Genomic DNA, 27,527 nt, shown 5'->3' with positions numbered 1-27,527 from the left:
AAATGACTAATGTTAAAAACATATTTAAAAATTCACAATCCAATTAGAAGAAAACAACCCCATAAAAAAATGGACAAGAGATCTGAACAGACACGCTCAAGAAGATACACAGATGTATCTTCACAGATGTATACCACAGATATATCTGTGATATATCTTCACAGATACCAGATGTATCTGGTAATGTGTGCAGGCTAAGTCACTTCAGTCGTGTCCAACTCTGTTCGACCCTATGGACTGTAGCCCAACAGGCTTCTCTGTCCATGGGATTCTCCAGGCAAGAATACTGGAGTGGGTTGCCATGCCCTCCTCCAGGGGACCTTCCCGACCTAGGGATCGAACCGGTCTCTCTCATGTCTCCTGCACTGGCACACGGGTTCTTTATCACTAGCGCCACCTGGGAAGCCCCACAGGTGGCAAACAAGCACAGAAAAAATTATCCAACATCATTTGCCACTAGGGAAATACAAATTAAAGCTAAAATGATATACCACTAAACACCTGTAAAAAGTTAAAGTGTTAGTCACTCAGTCATGTTCAGTTCTTTGTGACGGCATGGACTGTTGCCCAGGAGGCTCTGTCCATGGAATTTTCTAGGCAAGAATACTGGAGAGGGTAGCCATTCCCTTCTCTGGGGGATCTGGCCAGCAAATAAAGCAGCTAGATTCCTCAAGCATTCCTAGTAGAAATGTCAAATGGTATAATCACTTGGAAAATGATTTGGTGAGTTCATATATTAAACATATGCAGTCATCCCTCAGTATCCGCAGGGAGTTGGTTCCAGACACCCCATGGATGCTAAAATCCACAGACACTCGAGTCCCTTCTATAAAATGATGTAGAATTTGCATGTACCCTATGTATATCCTCTCTCTCTCTCTAGTTGCTAAGGCGTATCCGACTCTTGTGACCCCATGGACTGTAGCCTGCCAGGCTCCTCTATCCGTGGAATTCTCCAGGCAAGAATACTAGAGTGGGTTGCCATTTCCTTCTCCAGGGGATTTTCCAGACCCAAGAATCCAACCCGGGTCTCCTGCATTGCAGGCAGATTATTTACCAACTGAGCTATGAGGGAAACCCAATGCATATCTGGATTACATAAAATCCTGGTTACAATGTAAATGTTATGTAAATAGTTGCTGATACAGCAAATTTGTTTTCATTTTTGGAACTTCCTGGAATCATCATTTTTTTCCCTGAATATTTTTTTTATCTCATTTGGTTGAATTTTTGGATGTGGAAGGTGAGGATACTGAGGGCTAACTATACTACAATTATAATAGTTTTTAAGAAGTTAGTTTTTAACACAATGTTCCCACATAATAAGTTATATATTGTAAGGTACTTTTCTAAGTCAGCTTCTGATACACTTACAAACTGAATCTAGAATCTGACATGCTATTTTTTTTAAACACCTACATTGGCAGATAACCAAACAAGATCCAGTGTTCTTTGGAGCTGCAATTAAAAAACAACAACAACAAAAAAAGCTTTTTTTTTTTTTTTTTAGTATTTGGAAGTGCTAATCTTCTATTTGAAGTTTTATAGTTAAAATAAGTGGTCTTTAAACTCCATGGGGCAAAATTATCATTTAGGGGTGATTAAAAATCAGGTTGCCTTGAGAAACACACTACAATGCCATTTAAATCCAAGAATTTTACACTTCTTGATGCCAAGACAGTGCATTTAGTTAGATCAATTTAGTTAGTTCTAAAACGTAGTCCAGAGCCTAGCACACAGTAGGAAGTCCCCTATTTATTAATTTGCATTAATAAAACTGATATAAGTTCACACAATGACATGCAGTGAATTGAGCTTTAAAAAAAGTTTGATTTCTTAATTCCAAATGACATTCTACCATTTCTAACAACACACTGATTTCTAAAAGTGCTAAATGCTTACTTGGAAACCTGAGTCCACAATGGAGCTTAGATATGTAACTTTGCTGTCATCCTAAAGACCAGTTGTTAAAGAGAAGGTTCTTTTTGGTTGGTAGAATCCACAAGTTTAAACAGTTTATGCATCCTCAGATGTCCTCTGCTTCTTTGCCCATGCAGATTTGTTGTGGCAAGGCAGTGAGATCTGAGTGAAAGAGGTATATGAAGAGTGGAAAAGTACTACCTCATCCCCTTGCCCTGTTTTGGGACTTGATGTTCTCACCTTAAGAATCTGTAATGCTGATGAAGACAGGAAACTTAACTGTTTGACTCACTGCACTATCATCCACAGATCCCCCAAATATTAGGTTAATAACTAATAACCAAGTTAATCATGGTAAATTTTTAGCTCAGAGAAACAAAAGCAAAGGAATGAGAACCATCTACCAGATTAGCATCATTTAGTATTAATAGCTAGTGGGTATCTCTTACTAATGGCTATGGACTAAACAGTTCTGTAGTTAGGCTGAATTCAAACCAAGGAGATAGCCCTGCTTTTAACCAATTACTAAGATCCTGTTTCTCAAGGGCCTTTTACTAATATCCTGTCCATCTCCCACCCAATTTATATTTATTTACGTTTACCTAAATCTATATAGCAGCAAATACTTTTCCAGTTTGGAAATGGTGACATTTTAATAATTAATAAAAATAAAAATGAAAGTACATGGCTTTTGTTAAAGGGTAATAAAATAACTTCAGTAAATTGGCTAGTTCTACACCAGTAGATTTCTTTAAATAGTAATGAAATCATTGCTTTAAAAAAAAATCCATCATTATTAAGAGAAAAAAAAAAAGTTGCCTCAGCCTCCACCAAAATTAGATTTGTAAGTTGCTGGTCATTCCTATAATTAAATCTATGTCACAAATTTGCAAGAAAAATGGTCACTGTGACTAATGCATTTACTTGCTACACAAGTCCTGTCAGACGGCGTAGAGCATTATACTGCCATAATGGAGTAGGTAAGGATTCTATACATTTTTATGAAGTAACAAAGACCATTTTTTATTTACAATGACTGTACTTCAGATAAAAGTTTGTTTGAGAAACGAATGCAAACACACCTCTCACGGGGTTTTCCTTACTCAAGCAATATGGCGTACGTTTACCTCTATAGACAGACATGCTTGGCACACAGGCATACTGCTTTTCTAGACAAGTGTCAGGTAGAAAATACTATAACGAGAGAAACACGAACATGGTCATGTTGCCAGAGCCCCTGATTCTGCTCATTTCCTCATCTGACCTCCCCAGATGGTTTTAAGTCACCTCTTTGCTGAGATGATTGAGAAATGACCCTGGAGAGCCGTGCTTCCACGGTCTTAGAAGAGTGTTGCTCAAAGTGGAAGTCAGAGCGAGATGACTTAACGCACAGAGAATTAGTGATAAAGCTTTCTTTATAAAAGATCTTTTTCAGTCATTCCGATTGCAGGAAGAGACAGTTCTTGGTTTGGTACTCATGCTAATTTTACTTCTTATCAAAAGCAGAACAGGCCATTGGACTCATACTGTTGTGTAGGCAGTGGAGTACAAATTCCTAACAGCTGTTCTCTGTTCACATCAAGATTAGTTTCTATTTGCCGAGCTGATGTAGATTTTTGCTTTAAAATACATTTAAATTTTAAAAGTCAGTTTTATTTAATGGATAATACAAATAATATGCTGACATGTGAAGTCATAAAGGTACCTGAAACTTGGAAAACATTGTCTTAAAAGCAATTCAGGTCTTCCTTCTTGTCTTAATTTATCGTTACTTATTTTTCACATATTTATGTTTTATTTATTTGCTTCAGTATCTAGAAAAGTTCCTTGAGTCTAATTGACTCTGAGTACATATGGGTTAATTTTATATGTTATTTTCCCCATATTGTGCATTACTGCTAATTGAACCAATGGTACTTTTTAAAGAGAAAGCAGTCTAGCCTCAGCAATCCAGCTTCATTGTGTCCATTTACTCAAGGAGGTAAAAAATGAAACATATAGCATCATAATGGATTCTGTGTTATAAAGGTAGAAACCAGCTTCCTATTGTCTAAATACAGTTCATAAGCTATTTTAAAGCCCAGGATGGGTCTTATCAAGTCCTTAGGAATAAAATGATAAACTTGAAATAGCATCCTGTAAGGTAGTACTTACATCCAGTAGTCATGTATGGGTGTGAGAGTTGGACCATAAAGAAAGCTGAGCACTGAAGTATTGATGCTTTTGAACTGTGGCATTGGAGAAGACTCTCAAGAGTCCCTTGGACTGCAAGGAGACCAAACCAGTCCATCCTAAAGGAGATCAGTCCTGAACACACATGGGAAGGTCTGATGCTGAGGCTGAAACTCTAATACTTTGGCCACCTGATGAGAAGAACTGATTCATTGGAAAAGACCCTGATGCTGGGAAAGATTGAAAGCAGGAGGAGAAGGGGACAACAGAGGATGAGATGGTTGGATGGCGTCATCATGTCAATGGACATGAGTTTGGGTGAGCTCTGTGAGTTGGTGATGGACAGGGAAGCCGGGCGCGCTGCAGTCCATGGAGCTGCAAAGGGTTGGACAGGACTGAGTGACTGAACTGAACTGAAGGTAGTACTGAATATTGCTCAAAAATTCAGTTGCTTGCATTATTCAGTATCATGCATTATAAACAAGTCATGAATTTTTGCGGAGAAACTAAGATCTCAACTGAATGACTTGGGTTGCTTAAGATTTTATTAAAAAAATGAAGGGAAAATATCAGCCATAGTTTTCAGTATTGCACAAAATGAGTATTCCATAAACATAAACTAAGTTAAAAATTGACATCCTAGATTTAGGCGAAAGGAAAACCAAGTTAACAATTAAGTCTTGTACAGTACCACTCTTAACCTTCTTCATTAATAGTTGAGGATCTTGATTTGATTTTTAAAAAGCAGTGTTACACAACACTCAATGAGTAACAAAGTTAATGTGCTTCCTCTCTAATCATTCGGTGTGTGGCTGAGCACATTTTTGTACAAGAAAGGAAAAATAAAGGTGATAAACATGTATTACATGTTATTAAAACACAGCATTTATGTTTGAGACTTTTCTTCTTTCAGTTCAGTTCAGTTCAGTTCAGTCAATCAGTCGTGTCCGACTCTCTGCAACCCCATGAATCGCAGCACGCCAGGCCTCCCTGTCCATCACCACCTCCCGGAGTTCACTCAGACTCATGTCCATCAAGTCAGTGATGCCATCCAGCCATCTCATCCTCGGTCGTCCCCTTCTCCTCCTGCCCCCAATCCCTCCCAGCATCAGAGACTTTTCCAATGAGTCAACTCTTCACATGAGGTGGCCAAAGGACTGGAGTTTCAGCTTTAGCATCATTCCTTCCAAAGAAATCCCAGGGCTGATCTTCTTCAGAATGGACTGGTTGGATCTTCTTGCAGTCCAAGGGACTCTCAAGAGTCTTCTCCAACACCACACTTCAAAAGCATCAATTCTTCAGTGCTCAGCCTTCTGCACAGTCCAACTCTCACATCCATACATGACCACTGGAAAAACCATAGCCTTGACTAGACAAACCTTAGTCGGCAAAGTAATGTCTCTGCTTTTGAATACACTATCTAGGTTGGTCATAACTTTTCTTCCAAGGAGTAAGTGTCTTAATTTCATGGCTGCAATCACCATCTGCAGTGATTTTGGAGCCCCCAAAAAATAAAGTCTGACACTGTTTCCACTGTTTCCCCATCTATTTCCCATGAAGTGACGGGACCAGATGCCATGATCTTCGTTTTCTAAATGTTGAGCTTTAAGCCAACTTTCTCACTCTCCTCTTTCACTCTCATCAAGAGGCTTTTTAGTTCCTCTTCACTTTCTGCCATAAGGGTGGTGTCATCTGCATATCTGAGGTTATTGATATTTCTCCCGGCAATCTTGATTCCAGCTTGTGCTTCTTCCAGCCCAGCATTTCTCATGATGTACTCTGCATAGAAGTTAAATAAGCAGAGTGACAATATACAGCCTTGAGGTACTCCTTTTCCTATTTGAAACCAGACTGTTGTTCCATGTCCAGTTCTAACTGCTGCTTCCTGACCTGCATATAGATTTCTCAAGAGACTTTAGGCAACTATAATGACAGTATCAGTTAATTCTTAAATTTTCCTACAAGGATGGGCAATCATAGCCAATGAACCAAAGCAAAGAGGGAAGACAGAACAGTTGGGTAAGGGAAGAAGAATATGTGCTGGTTAGTTCTTTGGCTCAAGGTAAGCAGTTTCTTTTAACCCGTGGTCTAGCCATAAAAAGAAATACAATTATTCGTCTTAGAATAGCTTCTGCTGGTTACAGCAATGGCTATTTCAAAGGAGAATTATGTAAAAGAAACCTATTTCCTGATATTTTAAATGAGATTTAGAAATTACATAGTGATTCTTAAAGATCTTTATTAGACTAGGTGTTATCAATTTACAAAAGTGACTTAATTTTGCTTTGGACTCTTTGCTGCTATTTCAGAACTCCTTACATTCATGTTGCCATGAATTGCTATAATGTTGTATAACATACTTGTTAGAAACTCAGTTTGGCATATTGACTTTGTTACTCACTAGGGCTTCCCTTTGGAGAAGGAAATGGCAACCCACTCCAGTATTCCTGCCTAGAGAATCCCGCAGACAGAGGAGCCTGGTGGGTTGCTGTCCATGGGGTCGCAGAGTCGGACACGACTGAAGCTACTTAGCAAGCATGCATGCACTGGAGAAGGAAATGGCAACCCACTCCAATGTTCTTGCCTGGAGAATCCCAGGGATGGAAGAGCCTGGTGGGTTGCTGTTAATGGGGTCACACAGAGTCAGACACGACTGAAGTGGCTTAGCAGCAGCAGCAGCAGCAACAGCAGCATTTCCCTTTAAGATTAGGAGCTACCAAAAATAATAAAATAGACTGAGGGATCTAAAAAGAAAGACTTCTACTTTTTCATTTTAAACTTTAACTTCTAATTCTTAAAGACATGGAAACACTGAAAGTAGCCTCCAAACCAAAAATGCTAACGGTTTAACAAATCATGTGATCTTTTTTTTCAATACAGCCGACTCTTTTAAAGAAATGATTCTTTAACTGGAATTTTTCAAAAACTTGCCAATATCTAAATCTACTTTTTTTAATCTTTCTTTTGAAGAGGAAGTAATATATGAAATGGTTGGACTTGAAATACATGGCTTGACAAAGAAATATATTTACATATATACATATAAAATTTCATAACATTTTCATTATTCAGGGTGGTTAACTATCATATTTTATTAAAGTCTTATCAAGAGGGAAATCTCAGTACACTTATTATGCTCCACAATTATTGTAAACCAAACAATTTAAATGAGGGGAGTAGATAATAACATTAATTTCTCAACTTAAAGCAATCCTCTGTGGCACAATTTTAAAATATTCTCTTGTCTGAAATTTATGTAAATTGAATTCATCCATCATTAGTTATTACCAGCCTAGCTACATTTTAAAAACAAAGTTTTCTGTAACAATTAGTTCTTTAAAAACAGTGTTTTAATTAGACCTGGGACATTATTAGACTAGCTATAATAACATGTATAGTAGTTTATTTGGTGTATCTAGATGTCTGAAGGGCTTCCCTGATGGCTCAGTAGATAAAGAATCTGCCTGCAATGCAGGAGACACAGGAGATGCCAGTTCAATCCCTGGGTCAGGAAAATCCCCTAGAGAAGGGAATGGCTGCCCTCTCCAGTATTCTTGCCTGGAAAATCCCATGGACAGGGAAGCCTCGTGGGCTACAGTCTATAGGGTCAGACATGATGAGCTTCTAAGCATGTATACACAATATCTGATAATCAACAAGGATGCCCAAAGAGTTCTTTCTTCAATAATTCATCTTATAAAAGCCTTTCATTCAAAGTTTTAATGTAATCTGAAGGAAACAGCCTTCTCAGACTCTATGTTGCAAATACAAAAGAAATAGTCACTTAAAACCAGAGAACAGTCACTGAATCAGTATTTCAGAATTAAAGGACTTGGTCACAGATAACCTGTTTCTTCATTTTATGAATGTCCATGGTCGTGCACCAACAATCCACGGTAGAACTTGGACAAAACCTAGACCAGTTATTTCTACTACATCATTCAAGCATTCTATATAGATTATCCCATTTAATCCTTACCTCAACTGTACAGTTTATCATTACCTCATTTTATACATAGAGAAGGTTCTGTGGTTAGAATAGCATTCAGTCAAGTAAGGATTTAAAATCCAGACCGTCTAACTCAAGAATCCATGCTACTATCCATAATCTTAAATTTTAAGGATAGATGGATGGTTTTCATATGTAAGAAAATATTCTAAAAACCACTCTAACAAATACCACCCTTTAGGAGTAACAAAATAAAACATGAAGGTTATAGTTTGAAATTTTCTGCCTCTGAAATAAGTCCTTTTCCCAAGCCCAACTCAAGCACCAACTTCTCCCTGAAGCCATCTCATATTATTCAACGGAGCTTAATCTCTTAATTGAAGCACTGACAATTGTTTACACTGCTCTTTTGCAGAAAGGACAAGCTGTCTCTTGTACATTCTTTTTTCTTAGTTAAAGAAATCCAATTTATAGCCCTTAGCAAATTGCCACAATGTCCCAGCCTCTCCAGTGGCTAGGTAGGACCATAAGGCTAAGTTCTACAATAAGATATTACTACAAGTATGGTGTTGGAATTCTGGAAATGCTGTTTAAAGAAAGCAGACTTAGGTTTCAGGAGAGCTCTTTCGCGCTTTCCCAAGGTAAAGCCCTTGCTATTCAGGCTGGAGCTCCAGCAGCTATCTTGGACCATGAGGCTATGGGTCCTGGAGGAGAAAGCTCTTTCTGACCATGAAGCTCCCATACCACACTTGGCCAGCCTCCTTCCAAATTTTACATAATAGAGAAACAAACTTTTATCTTGTCCAAGTCATTATTATCTTTTTTCAGGTAAATAAGCTGAATCTAACTAACTGATTTAAGTTCTAACTGATTTAGTTCAGACTTGCATACAGTTCATAAGGTTTGTTCATAGCTTTAGAGGAGAACAAAAAAGTGAAAACAGAATTATTTCTCTTATAACACTGGAACAAAACATCTCAAACAATCCTAACTTTTACTCTCAACCCTTCCGGTAATTTTCAGCTTTGGGAAAGAAAAAGGAAGGAAAGGAAAAAAATGGAATCAATCCTGCCTCTCTGCCACTGCTCACACCTTTTCCTCTCCTTTCTTCTTTGCTAGCTAAGTCTTATCACATTTCAAGGTCCAACAGCAAAATTGTTTCTGTCCAACCTTTCAACCCAGAGTTCATATGTGGCAATCATATATCATCTAGTAATATCTTTTGTTTGATTTCTTAGCTTTTTGTATTTCTTTTTCTGTGTTACCTTCATAGAAGAGTGGGATGATGTCATATGTTTTTGCAACTCTACAGCTTCAGAAAGCTACCTCTGTGTGTAAGAGATCAATAAATACTTCTGATTGACTCATCAGTAAAAAGGTGAAGAGATGAAAAAGAGCAAAAAGACTAAGGAGTGAGAATGCATGACTTTTTAAAAATGAAAGAGCATAACAGAAATCCAAAAGAATCCCTAGAACAAGTTTGACTTCATTGGATTTTATGAAAGAATTCGGCCTGGTAGAACAAATATCATGATATATTTATTGTTCATCTAGTCAATGCACAGCTCAAACTGTACTCAGTGAGCTTGTCCTCCAACTGAGGGACTGTATTTTGCTTTAGTTACTCAGACAATTGCCTCAAAGTTATTTTCTCACTTACACTAGGCATTTTAAAGAGTAAGGGATCCAGCTTAAGAAACCATGTTTTAACAGTGGATATATATGAACCCAACCATATTAAAAAAACTGGCTTCCAACAAGGACATATCTTACACACAGTATGTTACCAATTGTGACAACATTCAGAAAATAATACTTGGATATGTGAAATAATGACCACAAAACATTACTGAGTCTAAAATAAGTGGCTCCAGAGATCATTTTCATTAAGCAGACTCTATTATCTCTCTTCTAAAACCCAATAATAAGAATACACCATGGAGAATAACATTACCACTTCTTTAAAAATAAGGTAGAATCTAAGCATGTATTTCGCAGAAGGTCCATCACTAGAAGCTCTGTAACACTGGGACATTACAAGTTATACAGCACCATGCAGAATTAACACCATGGAACAAGTTTTAAAGCTTCAACTACATTCAAAAACATAAAATAACAAGTGACATAAAGAACATTTTAAACAGAGGTAATTGATATTTTGCCTAGACTCATGAGCCAGTTTATCAATCTCACTGATTCCATTCTCAATTTTTTGTAAATCACTGCACCACATACCTACTAGTGAGCTATATATCTAAAAATACAACATTCTAATTTGTTTTCATGAATTTTGAGCAAAGTTTTAGGGAGGGTATAAATAAAACCCTCAACTGACAGAAAACTCAGCTTCTTTCTCAGTCTTCCATAACACAAACCAAGTCTTTGTTATATCATCTGTTTCAGAGATAATGATTTAAAAATGCTAAAATAGGACTGTCCTTATAGTTACAATAGTTCTACTTATGAAAAATGAACTATTTTAATCTTTTTATATACAATTTATAGTTCACTTGTCAAAAATACTGTATTTTCTTGCAAATTACTCATTAGTTATTTCCTCATTTCAAACTTTCACATAGATTTCTCAGAAGTATCTAAGACAGTAGCTTCTTTGACAGTGAAATGTACAAAATAAATGACATGTCCACAAGTAAAGTAGCATTCCCTTTCTGACCAGCTGGGTCATGTTTCCTTTTCAAAATCCTCAGTCCCACTGATACAAAATAATAATAATCTAAAAGACCTCATTAAATGATCAATATATTGACATAACCTCTATAAGGAGACACATAGTATTTTAATTGATTCCTTGAATCCATTAAATAGAATATTAAACCCAAGCCTCCAAATTATATTGTCAGAGAACATTTCTTTTATTTATTAACTAATTTTTTTTACAGTGTGGAGAATGATACATGACAGGATTCAATATTTTATATTTAACCAAATTAAAAAAAATAATGTCTGATTTTCACTAAATCTTTCATATAAACATCACAACAAAAGTTATAAAAGACAAATTAAATCATGTTTACTTACCAAAAAACTTCCAAAGGCTGAGTTAAATATTGCAGCTGCCTATAGAGAAAATAAATGGGGGGAAAAAACTCACTGAAAGTAAATAGGAAAAGGAAAAGCAAAAACTATCATTCTCCCATCCCCTCAATATTCAAAACCTTAAAACACCGACCCTGTAAAGCAAAGTTAGTCACTGTTTACAATAATTGCCAATGGCCTGTCGTTTACTAAAATAGATGAACTGCAGCTTAGGAATTCATAAATAATGGGTCTCAAAACCAAGCAAAAAAGGCTTGCCATGAGATGCTTTGAACCTATATGACAGTACTAAAGAATCATCACCAATAGCAAATCAAAGCCTTGTTGTTATTGATTTTTGCTACTTGAGACTTAAAACAATCACGGGTTGATTTATTCACCCAAAAAAAAAAAAAAGAAGAAAGAAAGAAAGAAAAAAGCAAAAGGAAAGAAAGGAAGGAAGAAAGAAAAGAAAGAAAGAAAATTCAAATGATTGGAAAAGGAACACCAGAATTGTACAGCAGACAGACATGAACTACTCTTCATCAGAAAGCGAAAGTCCTAGGAGCCACACTCATAAAGTGAGATCTGCAGTTCCCACACAACACACATCAGAAATGTGAACAGTTGTTAAGCTCATGGAAGTTACTGCTACACCATTAATTCTAAAATAGAAACAGGCAAGAAAAACTTCTATTTGGTGTTCAAAATTTGAAGAAGAAATATTTGACTTTGTGCTTACCTAAATATCCCAGGAATACATAGCAGATACACTAAAGTTCTTAGCTTTAAATCAATTACTATATTCCATGAAGCTATACCTGAATTTCTGAGAGCTTCTCATGTGACTCCAAAAAGATAAAAACTCGTATGATATCCAATATGATGGGGGAGAAAAGGAGAGAAAGAAAAAATAATAAAAGGCAGAAGGAGGGGTAGAGAAAACCCATTGACATGTCCTGTATATCCAGAGCAGAATTAAATTAAATTAATCATCACGGACATTAGCAGCCACATTGTAGTAAGAAGAGGATGTCAGTTTAGCCAAGTTTGAATAAGGTCCAAAGCCAAGCTAAGAGATGTAGCTGAAAATGCCTTCTGCTCCAGAAGAGAATGCAATGAGAGTGCATGGGTAATGAGATCCTTGGCTCCAGAGAGCTTAGCTCTCCTATTCAGGTTCATAATTAATTCAAAGCTTTGATAATTTCATTAGATTTCTCCTTTGCTGGCCTTATCAATAAAAGATGGCACTGGACCACTGCTCCTCTGTGGCATCAACACAGACACAGCTACAGACCAGGGGAACCTCTGCTCCCTGGCAGGGACAATGGCATATGGTCTTCTGTGTTGTACAGGGAGCAGAGGAAAAAAAATAAAGATATGGCTAAATAAAACATCACAGATGACAAAGGGAAACTATAGTAACATATTTAACGCAGCTTCCTGGAATCCCACTATGGATGATTCAGGAAAAGTTTTATGTGTGGAGAAAAATAAGTAAAAATGAACAAACAAATGGGTTGTGGGGAGATCAATAGGGAACTCTGCCTTCCTTTCTATAAAAATGCACCTTTCCCACAATGTTTATTTCTGGACTCTATCTTATGCTTAGAACCAGCTTCTATTTTTAGTAAATGAATGAGGTATTCCCATTTGGATTCCTCTTCTTTCAATTTTTTTTCTTTTCAGGGCCTTTTGCCAATCTTACACTAGGATCACTAACGGTTTTTCTCCAGCATTACAAAAAAAAACATGGAACATCAGAAGGAAATAGACTCGGAAGTCGAAGTAAAATAAGTATCAACTATGACTCATCAGATCAAACTGCCATACTACCACTCCATCCTGTTCTTTTAACTCAAACCCAAGCAATATATTTTCTGTGGATATACTATACTCCCACATTTATAAAATGATGGTGATGACAGTGATGAGATATCTTAGGTATCCAAAGATGCTGCAAGCCATCTTCTTAGCTGTTTTCCTGACAGTGATGATGGATTTGAAATCATTCATCAGGCAGTGGGCTCCGATAGCCATTGGTGATACAGCTGACTAAAGTTCCAGGCAAATAGAGAGTTTTTAATTGATATATAAAGACATGCCTATCCCTTGACTTAAAGGGGAATTTCCAGTTCCTCAGCATGAAGTGCAAAGCCCTCCATGAACATGTCTCCATCCATCTCATTTATGCTTCAAAATTGATCTTCTGACAGCAGCAAATCACTTGTGAATCCCTGCACTCATGCTGTTTCTGACCTCTTTGCTCTTTGGCCTGGAATGCCTCTCTACCTTCCTTGACCCAGGAACTCCCATTTATTTTAGTGACTCAGCTTAGGCAGTGTCATTCCAAGAAGCTTCCAGTCACCTCCTCCAACACACATACATCCACACTTCTAGGTGGCCTGAGTGTCCCCATGCTTGCTGCCACAGCATCCTACAATTCAACTCAGTTCTGACACAATCTACCCGGAAATAGCATCAGATTCCCCAGGTTAAGGATTCAGGACCATAAGACGGTCCCCATTTCCGATGTTAATCAAAAGTCAAGGTTGTCGCCTATGCTTCTGACCAACTGGTTTTAAATCAGAGTTTCCCATGACCAGTCCAATCTAGCTTAATTAATTTGCTAGAACAGCTCACAGAACTCAGGAAACCAACCTACTCACTACATTACTGCTTTATATTATATATATAATTGTTTTATATTATAAAAGACCATAACTCAGGAACCGCCAGAGGGCTAGGTATGGGGAAGGGGAGTGGAGCTGCCATGCCTTCTGATCACACTCCTCTCTCACTGCGTCCAGTGCTCACTGAAAGGTCAGGGCAAGGTCGGGTGTGTTGAGGCATGCCTGGGCATGCCTGGGCATGTCGGGACATGTCCTGGTGGAGAGCCGCAGACAAGCCCTGGAGGCGGGCCGACAATCAAGCCGTCCAATCAGGAGCCGACATCGGAGCCCTTGGACACCAATCACCGCTGAGCCCGCGTTTTCTTCCTTATATGGGAGCCCCGCCCGGGCTATAAAACCCTTCCCCACCCCTCATACCTCGCAGACTCCCTTTGCTTCACAGACCCCCTCGCTTCCTTGCTCACCCGCCCCCGGGAGTTCTGCCCGAGAGTGACCGCCCAATAAAGGCCCTGATCAACAGTCCATAGGGGTGGCTCTTTCTTCCCGCGGCGTTTCTTACACTCACCAACTCAGAAGCTCTCAGAACCCCTCCTTTAGTTTTCTCTGGCGGCTCCATTACAAAGCATGATTGATTTAAACACTGGCCTTGGTGACTGAACCAAGTAGTTCAATGAACCAATTCAGTGGTGGCTGAATCGACTGGCGAGTTTAATGATTCAACCCCAGCCCCACTCCCCACCCCAAGAGATCCAACCTTCTAATCTCTGATCCTCTGGCAAGGAGCCCCAGTCTGAGGTTAGCTAGGGCCTTTCTCCTGATTAGCATAACAAAAGACACCTTTCCAACTCTCTTCACTTCAGAAATCCAAGCATTTTAGGAGCTCTGTGCCAGGAATATGCATTATGTATTTCTTATTGTAATCATGAGGTAAAGTCGCTCAGTCGTGTCCAGGCTCTTTGCGACCCACCAGGCTCCTCCGTCCTTGGAATTTTCTGGGCAAGAATACTGGAGTGGATTGCCATTTCCTCCTCCAGGGAATCTTCCCAACCCAGGGATCGAATTCTGGTCTCCCCCATTGCACGCAGACTCTTTACCATCTGAGCCACGAGGGAATCCCTGATTGTAATCATACCACATTCCTACTGTGTAAATGTATAGGTACACACACACACACACATATACACAGATAAGAATGAAAAACACTTTTTTCTAAAGGGATCACAAAAAAACCCCTATTAACTATGGTTAAATTGGAGGGGGATTTGGTGGGGGTCATTTCTTTCATTTTGTTCTGTCTCCCTCCCCTTTTTTTTCCTTTTAACATTAAAATGTCTATTTCTGAGCAAGAAGATGCTGAGCCATTTATTGCTTGCATTTTAAATCTCTTTGTGTTAAAAAAATGTGATACATGTTTTATTTTTAAATAAGATTTTGATCTCTAGTTTGCACAGTAGTGATAACTCTGCTGCCTGACAAGCTGGAGGCTGAGAACTCTCTAGAACACACGTCTGTGCTGGGTGTATGAGAAGTCACAGGATGAACAGAGGGCATCTTCCACGGGTATCTGCAGCATGTAAATACTTGGTTTTGAAAATAAACCAAAAATGCGCTTTTATTTTTTGATTAAAACAAACATGGCTACATATAAATTACATGTCCTAAGATCAAACATGAACCACCAATGACAATTTGTTCTGAAAGGACCCTCCAGGATATATGACCAGACTCTCTTAGGATATGAGTTTTCTGGAAGCCATACTGGAGAGAGTCCACTTATTTTTAAACAGAGGATTTCATTTATTATCTCATTTGCTAGAATCAACTTAATTACTCATTCCCCCTCTAGAATGTTTCATCACAAGAAGAATCTTGCCTAATATGTACAAGATTGTCTCATCACTGCCTAGAACAGCATCTGACTTGTAGTAATCCAATAAACATTACTGAATCAAAGAATGAATGAATAATTTTTATGTCAACTAAATGCCCTGAACAGTAACATTTTCAATATTAACTCAGCAACCCCATATGCCACGTATATACCTTAATGTAATCATGTTTGATGGATAATTTGACCAATGCTAAATAAAAAAGCTCGAATTGAGGTGGGGTTTTTTTAGGTGTTTTTTTTAATACTGAGTGGATTGATTTCCTTTATATTACACATTTTTAGATAATATATTGCTTTTAGTATCATATTTACTTGCTATATGGTATTTTACTAATGTTTAATATATATTACTACATGTCTTTATTAAATTATTTTGGAAAATTGAGCAAGTTCAATAACAAATTAATTTCTTCATAACGTACTTGGAATTATTTAAAATAAAAAGGTAAATTAAAAAAGGGGGGAACTTCTCAGGTGGCTCAGTGGATAGGATTGTGCCTGCCAGTGCAGGGGACATGGGTTTGATTCCTGGCCCAGGAAGATTCCACATGCTTTAGCGCAACTAAGCCCATGCTCCACAATTACTGAAGCCCAAGGGCTCTAGGGTCCAGGAGCTGCAACTATCAAAGCCCACACACCCCAGAGCCGCACACGGAAAATGCTACATCTGAGTGCGGCAGCTACTGAAGCCCATGCATCCAGAGCCTGTGCTTTACAACAAGAAAAGCCAAAGCAATGAGAAGGCACACTGCAATGAAGAGTAGCCTTTGCTCACTGCAGCTGGGAAAGCCTGGGCACTGAAACTAAGACCCAGTGTAAGCAAAAGTAAATAGAAATTCTTTAAAAGAGAAGGAAACAAGGACTTTCCTAGTGGCCCAGTGGTTAAGACTCTGTGCTTCCAACGCTGGGGATGCGGGTTCAATCCCTAGTCAGGGCGCTAAGATCCTGCATGTCACATGGCATGGCCAAAAATATAAAAGAAAAGAAAATAGTAGCTTTAAAAAAAAATAACAACAGGAAAAAAAAATGAACAGCATGGGAACAGAGAGTTTTCTAATTCAGGAAAACAAGCACTTCCATTGCTGAATGCCTTTAAATATTATGAAGTCCTACCTGACAGTAAGCCCAAAACTTCACCTTCTGAAACTGCTGTGCACTGACCGTGTTCCATGCTCTGGAGTTACATGAGCATGCGGTCCCTTTATAAAATGACTGCATTCCAAATGCATGACACCGTTGAGTCCTACCCAACTCTTCTCCTCATAAAACTGTATCTACAATTTTCATCATTCTGTAACAATACCTCTCTTTTTCTTTCCCTCATCAGTCTACTAAATTAAAAAAAAAAAAACAAGATCCAGCATTTACAGTGAGTATGAATGATCTGTTGCAAATTAATTTATGAAACTTCTGGTGTTTGCTGTTGCATAACCTGCTTCCTCAGTCAACATACACAGCAATGCTTACTGAAATGCTAAAATGGGACATTTATGATTGTCTCTGAATTTCTAATAATGTTCTAAGTTAAAGAGCATGCTGTGGTAAGTACCCACTAGTACAAAGTAATATTCCAGACACACACATGGAGAGCTTATAGAAAGACATGAAAACTAAGTTGGGGTTAGAGACCATTTCATAGGCAGGCTTTATAAGAAAAGGCTAGAAGTTCTGGAGAAGATAAAAAGAAATTTCTAGAAGTAGCGGGTCTTATAACTTTTGCCTCTTTCTCTAGGGTAGAAAGCTGACACGCCCATCATACCACCCAGGCTGGAGATGCATATTTACTGAGGGACAAAGCACTTGCTAGGCTGCCATAGGAGCAGAGTGTACTTTGCGAGCTTGCGGAGTCATCACGGTCTATTCCCTAGAACTGCAGTGGGGCCACAGGGAGGATGTATAACGAACCAGAGACAGGTGCTTGTTTCCCAACCAGAAACAGCAAAGGTGGGGAGGCTGCCAGGGACAGAGCACCAGGGGAGGGCAAGGACGAAAGTAGGCAACTGGGCAGAGCATACTTCAACTCAGCGATGTGGCAAGATTCAACTGCAAGGGCCAAACAGGTGCCTCAGAGGACTGCCATCAAACTCGATTCATCGTGAGAGACCCTAAAGAGCTGTATTCCAAGCCAAAGAGACTCCAGCAATGAGAGATGAAGGGCTGTGTGGAGGGGTGGGGGCTAAAGGTATGCTCTGAAGAACTCCTTCCCCTAACCTGTCCTGGAAAAAGAAATAGAAGGTGGACACATCTACGACACAGGGCCAGATTAGAACAGTGCCAATACCATCAGACTCTGATCTCCCTTTAATGAAAAAGTCCTACTCTTACCCTGGACTCTGAAGAGTAAGGAGGGTGAGAAAGTAAAAAAAGAGTGAAACAGAACACACTCTCCTCCCCATCTGTTTATTACCCAAAAAAAGTTTATATTTGTATCATATATGGAAGTATTAAGAAACAAGTACAATTTTCTGTACTTTGAAAACACAGATTAGGGCCTCTCGCCTTCTGAGATGGCCCACAGCCTGCGGAGTTTGTTTGTCCCAGCGCTGCTCTTGCCTTATGACATGGACTGCATTCTGTCTGTGGTATCTGTTGGCAGTGCTGTTGCTTAGTACCTAAGTCATGTCCGACTCTGAGACCCCATGGACTGTAGCCCGCCAGGCTCCACTGTCCATGGGATTTTCCAGGCAAGGATACTGGAGTGGGTTGGAAGATCCAAGGGATCTTCCCGACCCAGATATCGAACCCGCATCTCCTGCATCTCCTGCATTGGCAGGCAAACTCTACCACTGAGCCACCAGGGAAGCTCACGATATATGTATCTCTCTCTACATAAATCCACTTCTTTCCTATCACTTTGTCTCTTCCTGAATTCCTTCTGCAGTGAGACATTAAGAACCTAAGCTTGAGTAAAGCCCTATCACTAGGAACAAAGACCCCCATCCAGGTGGAAGGTGGAGGCTTCCCAGGTGGCTCAAATGGTAAAGAATCTGCCTGCAATGCTGGCGACCTGATTTGATCCCTGGATCAGGGAGATCCCCTGGAGAAGGAACTAGCAATCCACTTTCAGTATTCTTGCTTGGAAAATCCCATGGACAGAAGAGCCTGGTGGGCTACATTCCATTTGGTCAGAGTCAGACACAACTGAGAGACACACATACACACACACACACACACACACATACACCAGGTGGAAGATGGAATGATGATGTTGATCCTTCTGACTTCAATCAACAAAAACTCGAATTCTGTCGACCCCGGTTTTCTGCTGAATTCTCTTCTGCTCAAGCCTTTTCATGAGCATGCATGTACCCCTAGCGTAAAATTTCCCAATTTTGCAATTCGGGGAGACACTGCTTTGGGAAAAGGTCTCTGATGTCCTCCTTACTTGCTGCAAGTAATAAATCCTTCTTTCTACCCAACACCCCCAGAAAAACAAACAGACATAACCAAAGATTAGGCCTAGGGTGGCAAAGAAGGGAACTTGGTTAAGCTAGACTGCCTTGAATCATTTAATACTAGAAAGTTGAACTTAACTACTAAATACATGATTGCTTTTGTAACAAAAAGTGATCGAAGAAACCTTGAGATCTGCCAGAGATGCTGTCAAGAGAGAGAGTAGGGGTGGGGGAAAGGTGTACGTGAGAAAGCGCTTCATGTATGTAATCTTCGGACTCACACCACTCACTAGATGATAATAACAACACCACATTTTAAATGTGCAGTTGCGCCAAAACAAAACAAGAAGTTAGTCAAGGCCAGAGGGGTCAAGCACAGGCTTTGAGGCTGAGCTCACCCGGGTGATACTGATGTACACGCATGAAGCACTGGGATGCACTGGCTTTGGTTGCAAACGGTGAGGAGCAGAAAGCTGAGGCACCTGCGGCCAGCAGAACAGGAGGCTGGAGGGGCCGCCACCAGGCTAGAGCAAGTACAAAGCTCTTCTCCGACAGTCAAGAAGGTAACATAGAGCCTGCATGGGGGGGCAGGGGGGTGGGGAGGGCGCGGCACAGGGGTGAAATTTACTTGATTTACCATTGATTCAAGCATCACAAAGATATGAAGCATCTTCATTCAAAGAAAAGGCGGACCAAAGACCAGTGGAACTCTTGAGGCCCAGAAGTAAGCAGATGCAAAACTTTTCTCTGGAGTTACTTCCACAATCCAGAACAAAGTAGATTCCAATTAAACAGCCCCCACAGAACAGGAGTTTACAGAAAAAAAATACAGACAATGTGAGAAAACCACGCGTGACAGCAGCTCCATCCTAGCACACTTAGGAAAAGGAGGGGAATTGAGTTTTTCACGATATGCTAAAGAAAGAAAATATTACATAAATTAGAGACCTGGAATTGGAAGGCACAACAAAACAGAAGAAAATATGAGACTCTACATCTTCAGAACAGGAAGCAATTTTTAAAAATAAGACATAAAAGTACACATGAAAAAGGAAAAGCTAAGGGTTGCCATGCAACAAAGTTCTGGTCAATGAGATAAAAACTGGTTTCCGCTTGATGGTGAGGGGTTAGGGAGGACAGTTGCTGGCACTGCCTTTCTTCCTTTCTTCCTGCCTAGAGCGGTGAAAGCTGCCTCGCATCCAGAAGAGAAAGGGAAGAGCAATGCAGAGATAACCACTCTAATATCACTGAGCCACAGAACAATGCCAGCCACTCCCACCGCAAGGCATCTTGGGATATGAGAAAAATAACTCCCTGCTTGTTCAAGCTACTTTGAGCCAGCTTTTCCATTACTTGAAGCCTCACTGATAGCAACCACGTTCATAAACAAAGGAGTAACTAATAAAAGACTAATCAGGCAGATTAGATAAATCAAGACATAAACTTGAGGAGACTATTAAGTTTTATTTAGCATAATTTCTTGTTACTATTGCGTATGTCATACCACATCATGAAAAGCCAAGAGGAAAAAAAAATTGAATACTGGTGACAGTTGTTCAAGATCAAAATTGCATTATCCTACACTGGAAAAGTTCCTCAACTATGTGAATTTGTATCACTCCTGCCTCTGACTCACAAGAAAGAGAACCAGCCTTAGGATGTCTTTCCTTTCTAAGCATAGGTTCAGTTGGAAAAAGTACAAAGACATGAAAGATTGAATTCCTTCTCCTTGCTCTCCAATTAAACAAGGAAATACAAAATATTTTCTTTTTATTTGAAAGGTATTTTGCAAAATGCTATAGAAAGGCCAAAAAAAAAAAAAGAGCTTATAGTGTCTGTTTTAAAATTTATAATTGGCTAATAAGCATGTTAATTGGACATCATAGTACTGACTACTTTGTTACCACTATTTTCCCTGTATAAATTTTGTAACAAGTAAAATTTGAGTTATACATTTCCACCTTTACAGTTAAGTATTATTGAACCATACCACACAAATGTAAATATACAGCACAGCAATTAAAATGCAAGTTGATATACCACGCTCAACATGAGAGAAGCATTCTTCATTTGATTCCATTATTTACATTGGATTTCTTAAACAGCAATGACTAAAAAGTAGAATATTGCTTTAAAATCATTGCTGAATATTTCTTCCCAACAAATATATCTAAATAAAGACTAGAGAATTGCTACAAGGCATTTGCCAATTAAACAAAAGATTATTTAATATACCATTAAAATTCACTACCTTAAGGATCACTTTCCTTCTATGTTTTAAAAACATTACAGGAGTGAAGAGAAGTCCATCTATATGCAAGTTTCGAAAAAATGCCATCTAACTGCTATTCTGAGACTAAACAACATTTCTTGCCTATTTCTATGGGTCAATTTCTTGGTATCTGGAAACAAATTATTTAGCATCCTTAATCTTGAGGTGAATGGGGGGAGTTGCTATTCTTATTTGTAACTATTCATCTCAATTCAAGCAAGGAAAAAATATATTCAAGTTACTGTTTCTGGGTGCTAAATTGAATCAGGTGTCCTCTCCTCTTAAGAAAATTAAGTTGCTTTTGTGCAAGAGTGTTTTAATGAGAACCGAGCCCGCCGACAGTGATAAATGGCAATGACACCAGAGAGAGCATGTAAGCAGGACAATATGAGCACGTTACAGTCTTACAGCCTATTTTTCACTGACTATTCTGAATGACTTCACTGTTTCTTAAGGGGCCTATTAATCTCAAATTTAGTTATTACACAACGTTTATTTGAACATATATTCTGCAGATGATGACAGTTAATAAAGGAAATCTTTCATGAGCTGTATTTTTACATATTGTTCCAACTCCAGCTCCCAGTCATTTGATGGTATTGATAGAATAACCAGCATTGTGCCGAGGCTTTAAAGAGAGAAAAAGGCACATATATTCAGATTCCTTGCTAGGCATATGGGGACTCTTAAATAACTGTTAAAATGCATACCGAACTAAGGAATGGTAAAAGTAAGGACATCTTAACTGTTCCACAGAAATTGTTCAATGTGAAACCTCATCCTTCCAAGATAAACCAGACACACCTTTGAACACTTTTAGAGCTTTGGTGCATCATACAAAATAGTTCTTGCACAAACAGTATGCATGGAAGAGGGGGAGAGAAGACAAAACCAGTTTTCTGGAGGTGCAAAAAGAATCAAGTAAAATAGCTGCTTTGCTATTTTGCCTTGGTAGGCTGTTTTGATAAAATACCATGTACCTAAAACAGTGGCAGCACCGTGTTTATTTCTGATCACCTAAAGACTTATGGACGTGAATTTGAGCAAACTCCAGGAGATGGTGCAGGACAGAGGAGCCTGGTGTGCTACAGTCCATGGGGTCACAAAGAGTTGGACATGCCTTACAGACTGAACAAAAACAACAAAAGCTTATGGGAATTGTTCTATAACATTTTCCTAAAAACGTATCTATCAGCTCAAATGCCTTCATCTGGAATCCAGACTGTGGTTCCTGTTTCAAGAGAAATTTGCTACTTTAAGTATAACTGCTTCATAATAATAGAACCTAATGACATTAGCAAAAAATATTTATACCAGTTCAAGATTTTTAAATCTGCCATATAATTAAGATGAACAGACTTACACATTTTTAGTTTCATTCTTCTGAAATCTCAGTCTTCAAAGGTGTTCAATTTCAATGAAATCAGAATTTTTAAGTGAGAAAAGGCCCTTAGATACTATGACAATCCCTTTATAAATGAAGGAACAGAACTCCAGAGAGATAAAAGATCTTTCCCAAGGTCATACTGGCTAATGGCAAAGCCAGAAGAGAACTCATCGCCAGCTGTTCACTGTTCCCCTTCTACAACACCCACACTGCCCCTCTTACCTATTATTTTAAACAGCTATTTGTAGCTTTATAGTATAAAAAGGGCACACACCAAAATACTCATAGTGGTTAGGCTGGGGTAATAGGATTATGGATATTTTTTCATTTGCGCTTTTCCCAGATTTTCAAGGTTTTTGTCCTGATTATGTATTTATTAGAAAAAAAGCATACAATAAATGTTATATGTTGGGTACATAACATTTTAGAGGTTCTCCTTTAATCTTGAGGCAAACCTTGAAAAGTGCTGTGCTGGGGACTAAAAATTGAATGTCTGACCAAAAATTGAATGAAATTGAGAATAATGTTGAGAAGAAACTACCTACATAGTCTTACTTGTTATATTAATGCTGAATACACAGAGGAACAATGCATGATTGTAATTCAGAATATCAACTATTAAATTGAAAATATGCATTACTTATTTATTCATAGCTTATTAAACATTTGTAAATATCTAAGGTGAAGCTGAAAAAAACATACTTGAAATGTAACACACAATTTGACATTACATCTTTTTTAAATGTGAATTTTCTCAGTATTCCTGAAGTTTAATTGAGCTTAATCTTTTGGGTTCCCTATGTCCTGCCAAAAAGGAATAAAGGTTCCTTTAATTATTCATTCATTCAACACAAATTTATTAAGCAGTGTATCACGCTAAGCCCTGAGAATACGAAAATAAATACCACAGAGTATCTGCTCAGAGTTTCAGGCTAGAAGACAGACATCATAATGGCTATGAGATCAATGGGATCAAAGTTATGGCAGCAGAGAAATTAACTACTAAAATTTCCTTTAAAGTGGGCTTTTTCAATACTTCCTAGTGATATACAAGCACTTTTCTGATCAATTAATGGAAGCTCTGTTTAATGCCAAACACATGAACTAAGCTCTCAGCACACCAACAGAGAAATTGGCCAAGAATTCCCCTAACGCTTTGCTTAGAAGGGCATCCACAAAACTAAGTGACAACCTATGTCAAGCCATCAGATGTTTCTTTCAAATTTTAAACTCTAGCTACCTAACTGTTATTTCTGCTCTTTTCCATCCATTAGGTCTGAGAATCTCAGAGCTTCTGAAAAGGGCAATGGATCAATCCTGCAGTATTAACTCTCTCATCAGCTTTTCATTAGCAATAAAATAGCTTTCCTATCACCTTCAGGGAAATAACTTACCTTAGATTTTACAGAACTGCAATGGACTTCTTCAGATCATCTAATCACAGCACTTTTTCTCAAAAAGGGCTACACTGACATCACTAACAGATAGAACCTACTATCCTATTCTTCATGATTTCAGGATCAGACTTCATAACCTCGCTTAGAATTTTAGCTTTAAAATATGTATTTTAAACCACATTTTTTTTCACTAACAAGTTTTTTCCTCTTCTGAATTAACTTCTGAGATCATCTTTCTATGTTAGGTCCCCTGAGAGGACTGAAAAACTGCTGTGTTGATGGTAAACAGACACATGAAATGATGCTCAGCATCACTAATTATTAGAGAAATGTGGCTTTGCTGGTGGCTCAGACAGTCAAGAATCCACCTGCAATGAAGGAGACCCAGGTTCAATCCCTGGGTTGGGAAGATCCCCTGGAGAAGGGAATGGCAACCCACTCTAGTATTCTTGCCTGGAGAATTTCATGAACTGAGGAGCCTGGTGGACTACAGCTCAGGGTGTCTCAAAGAGTCAGACACAACTGAATGACTAACACTTTCATTTTTACTTGGAGAAATGCAAATCACAGCTACAATGAGATGTCACCTCACACCAGTCAGAATGGACATCATCAAAAAGTCTACAAATAAGAAATGCTGGCGATGGAGTGGAGAAAGAGCAACGCCCCTACACTGTTGGTGGGAATGTAAATTGGTGCAGCCACTATGAAGAAGAGTATGGAGGTTTCTTAAAAAACTGAAAATAGATCTGCCCTATGATCCTGTAATCCCACTCTTGGGCATATATCCAGAGTAAACCATAATTCAAAAAGATGCATGCACACTTATGTTCACTGCAGCACTACTGACGACAGCCAAGACCTGAAGCAACCTAAGTGTCCATCCTCAAATGAGCAGATAAAGAAGATGTGATCAGTCCAATTCAGTTCAGTTGCTCAGTTGTGTCCGACTCCTTGCGACCCCATGGACTGCAGCAGGCCAGCCCTTCCTGTCCACCAATGCCCAGAGTTTACTCAAACTCATGTCCATTGAGTCAGTGGTGCCATCCAACTTTCTTATTCTCTGTCATCCCCTTCTCCTCCCACCTTCAATCTTTCCCAGCATCAGGGTCTTTCCAAATGAGTCAGCTCTTCGCATCAGGCCAACGTATTGGAGTTTTAGCTTCAGCATCACTCCTTCCAATGAAGGTGTGATACACACACGCACACACACACACACACATACACACACACACACACACAATCAATAGATAAAGAAGATGTATTAGTGTTAGTTGTTCAGTTGTGCCCGACTCTTTGTAATCCCTATGGACTGTAGCCTGCAAGGTTCCTCTGTCCATGGGATTCTCGAGGCAAGAATACTGGAGTGGGTTGCCATGCCCTTCTCCAGGGGATCTTCCTGACCCAAGGATTGAACCTGGGTCTCCTGCACTGCAGGCAGATTCTTTACCGACTAAGCTGATATATATATATACACACACACACACACACACACACACACATACATACACACACACACATACATACACACACAATGGAGTATATTATTTACTCAGCCATAGAAAAGAATGAAATAATGCCATTTGGAGCAACATGGATAGACCTAGAGATTATCATACTAAGTGAAGTAAGTCAGAGAAAGACAAATATAACAAGACATTACTTATATGTGGAATCTAAGAAAATGATACAAATGAACTTATTTACAAAACAGAAATAGACTCACAGACAGAAAATAAATTTCTGGTTACCAAAGATGAAAGGGAGAAAGGGATAAACTGGAAGTTTGAAATTAACAGATACACACTACTATATACAAAATAGAAAAACAACAAGGACCACTAAATTCAATATCTTGTACTAACCTATAATGGAAAAGAATCTTATGTATATATATTATATATATTATATATATTATATATATATATGGCTGAATCTTTGCTGTACAAAATCAGCATAGGAAGAAAATTATATAGAGATGTGAATAGAAATGAATGAAATCAAAACCCTAAAGACTATAGAAATCAATGAAATCAAAAGCTGGTTTTCTGGAGGGGGTGGGAACGGGGAATCAAGAAAAACTTTAGAACATGGGAAGATTGCCATACTTTTTCTGTAAAGAGTCACTCTTCTATTTCGTCCCAACTGGTCTAACACAGCTGAATATACGGCAATACAGTTCTGACATAACCACGTGAAGTTGCTGCAGACCACACAAGCTTAAGGCTCAGTCTTCCACAAGACTGCCCTCACTTAAGATGGCAGCTGAACTTTCATAGTCCCCAAGCCAGTGGTTCCCCTGGCCCTCTCTCGTTTAATAATTCAACAGAATAACTCATGGATCTCAACGAAGGTGCTATATTTATGAATATAGTTTTATATTAAGGATACATATGGAATGAGGTCTGGGAGCTTCCAGTCTGGGCCCCCATGGAGTCAGAGCACATCACTCTCTCAATACATCAATGTTTCACTAACCAGGAAGCATCACTGAGCTTCAGTGTCCAGAGTTTTTAATTTGGGTTTCATTGTGTAGGCATTATGTAGACTTCCCTGGTGGCTCAGATGCTAAAGCGTCTGCCTACAATGCGGGAGACCTGGTTCGATCCCTGGGTTGGGTTCGATCCCTCCCTTCCTCTGGAGAAGGAAATGGCAACCCACTCCAGTATTCTTGCCTGGGAAATCCCATGGACAGAGGAGCCTGGTGGGCTGCAGTCCATATGGTTGCAAAGAGTTAGGCACGACTGAATGAACTTCACTTATGTAGGCATAAATGATCAAATCACAGATCATACGATTGAACTCAATCTCCAGCCCCCTCTCCTCCTTTCCAGGAAGTCAAGTGGCTAAAAGTTCAACACTCTAATCACGTATTTGATCTTTCTCCTCACCAGCCTCCATCCTGAATTTATCTAGAGGCCCATCAGAATGACCTAACTAGCATAACAAAGACACTCTAATCACTCAATAAATTCCAAGTGTTTTTGAAGCTCTGTACCAATTACCTGGGACAGAAATTAGCTAAGATATTTATTGTGTTGCTGTGGTATAATAAAAAATATATCTAATCTCTGTCCCAGGTAATTGGTATATGTGCCTGAAGAGTCAGACACAACTGAATCAACTTAGCACACATGCACACTGATTACCTGGGACAGAGATTAGACATATTTTTTATTATACCACAGCAACACAATAAGTATTTTAGGCTTTGTAGCTGATATGGTCACAAATTTTCTTTTTTCTTTTAACTTTTTATTTTGGAAGTCTGACATGTTGCAGTCCATGGGGTTGCAGAGTTTGACAAGACTTAATGACTAAACAATAGTCAATTAGCAAACAATGTCCTGATAGTTTCAGTTGAACAGCAAAGGGACTCATCCATATATATATATATATATATATGTATGTATGTATGTATCCATTCTTCCCAGGTGGTGCTAGTGGTAAAGAACCTGCCTGCCAATGCAGGAGA

The 27,527-nt window shown here is 38.9% G+C and overlaps 1 protein-coding gene across 2 annotated transcripts in view; it reads right to left on the bottom strand.

Moving 5' to 3' along the window:
* The window catches only part of SLC10A7 (solute carrier family 10 member 7), a 302,665-nt gene that overhangs the window by 193,013 nt on the left and 82,125 nt on the right, over positions 1 to 27,527 (bottom strand). The window contains exon 5 of one of the 2 annotated variants that reach the window (XM_068989770.1): positions 11,081 to 11,119. The exons of the other annotated variant lie outside the window; for it this stretch is intronic. Within the exon in view, the coding sequence (XP_068845871.1) occupies positions 11,081 to 11,119 (39 nt within the window). The remainder of the gene's footprint in view (positions 1 to 11,080; positions 11,120 to 27,527) is intronic. 2 annotated transcript variants of the gene reach the window in all.

The sequence above is a fragment of the Capricornis sumatraensis genome, chromosome 17 (genome assembly GCF_032405125.1).
Source record: "Capricornis sumatraensis isolate serow.1 chromosome 17, serow.2, whole genome shotgun sequence".
Lineage (NCBI taxonomy): Eukaryota > Metazoa > Chordata > Mammalia > Artiodactyla > Bovidae > Capricornis > Capricornis sumatraensis.
This window is presented reverse-complemented; position numbering and strand designations above follow the sequence as displayed.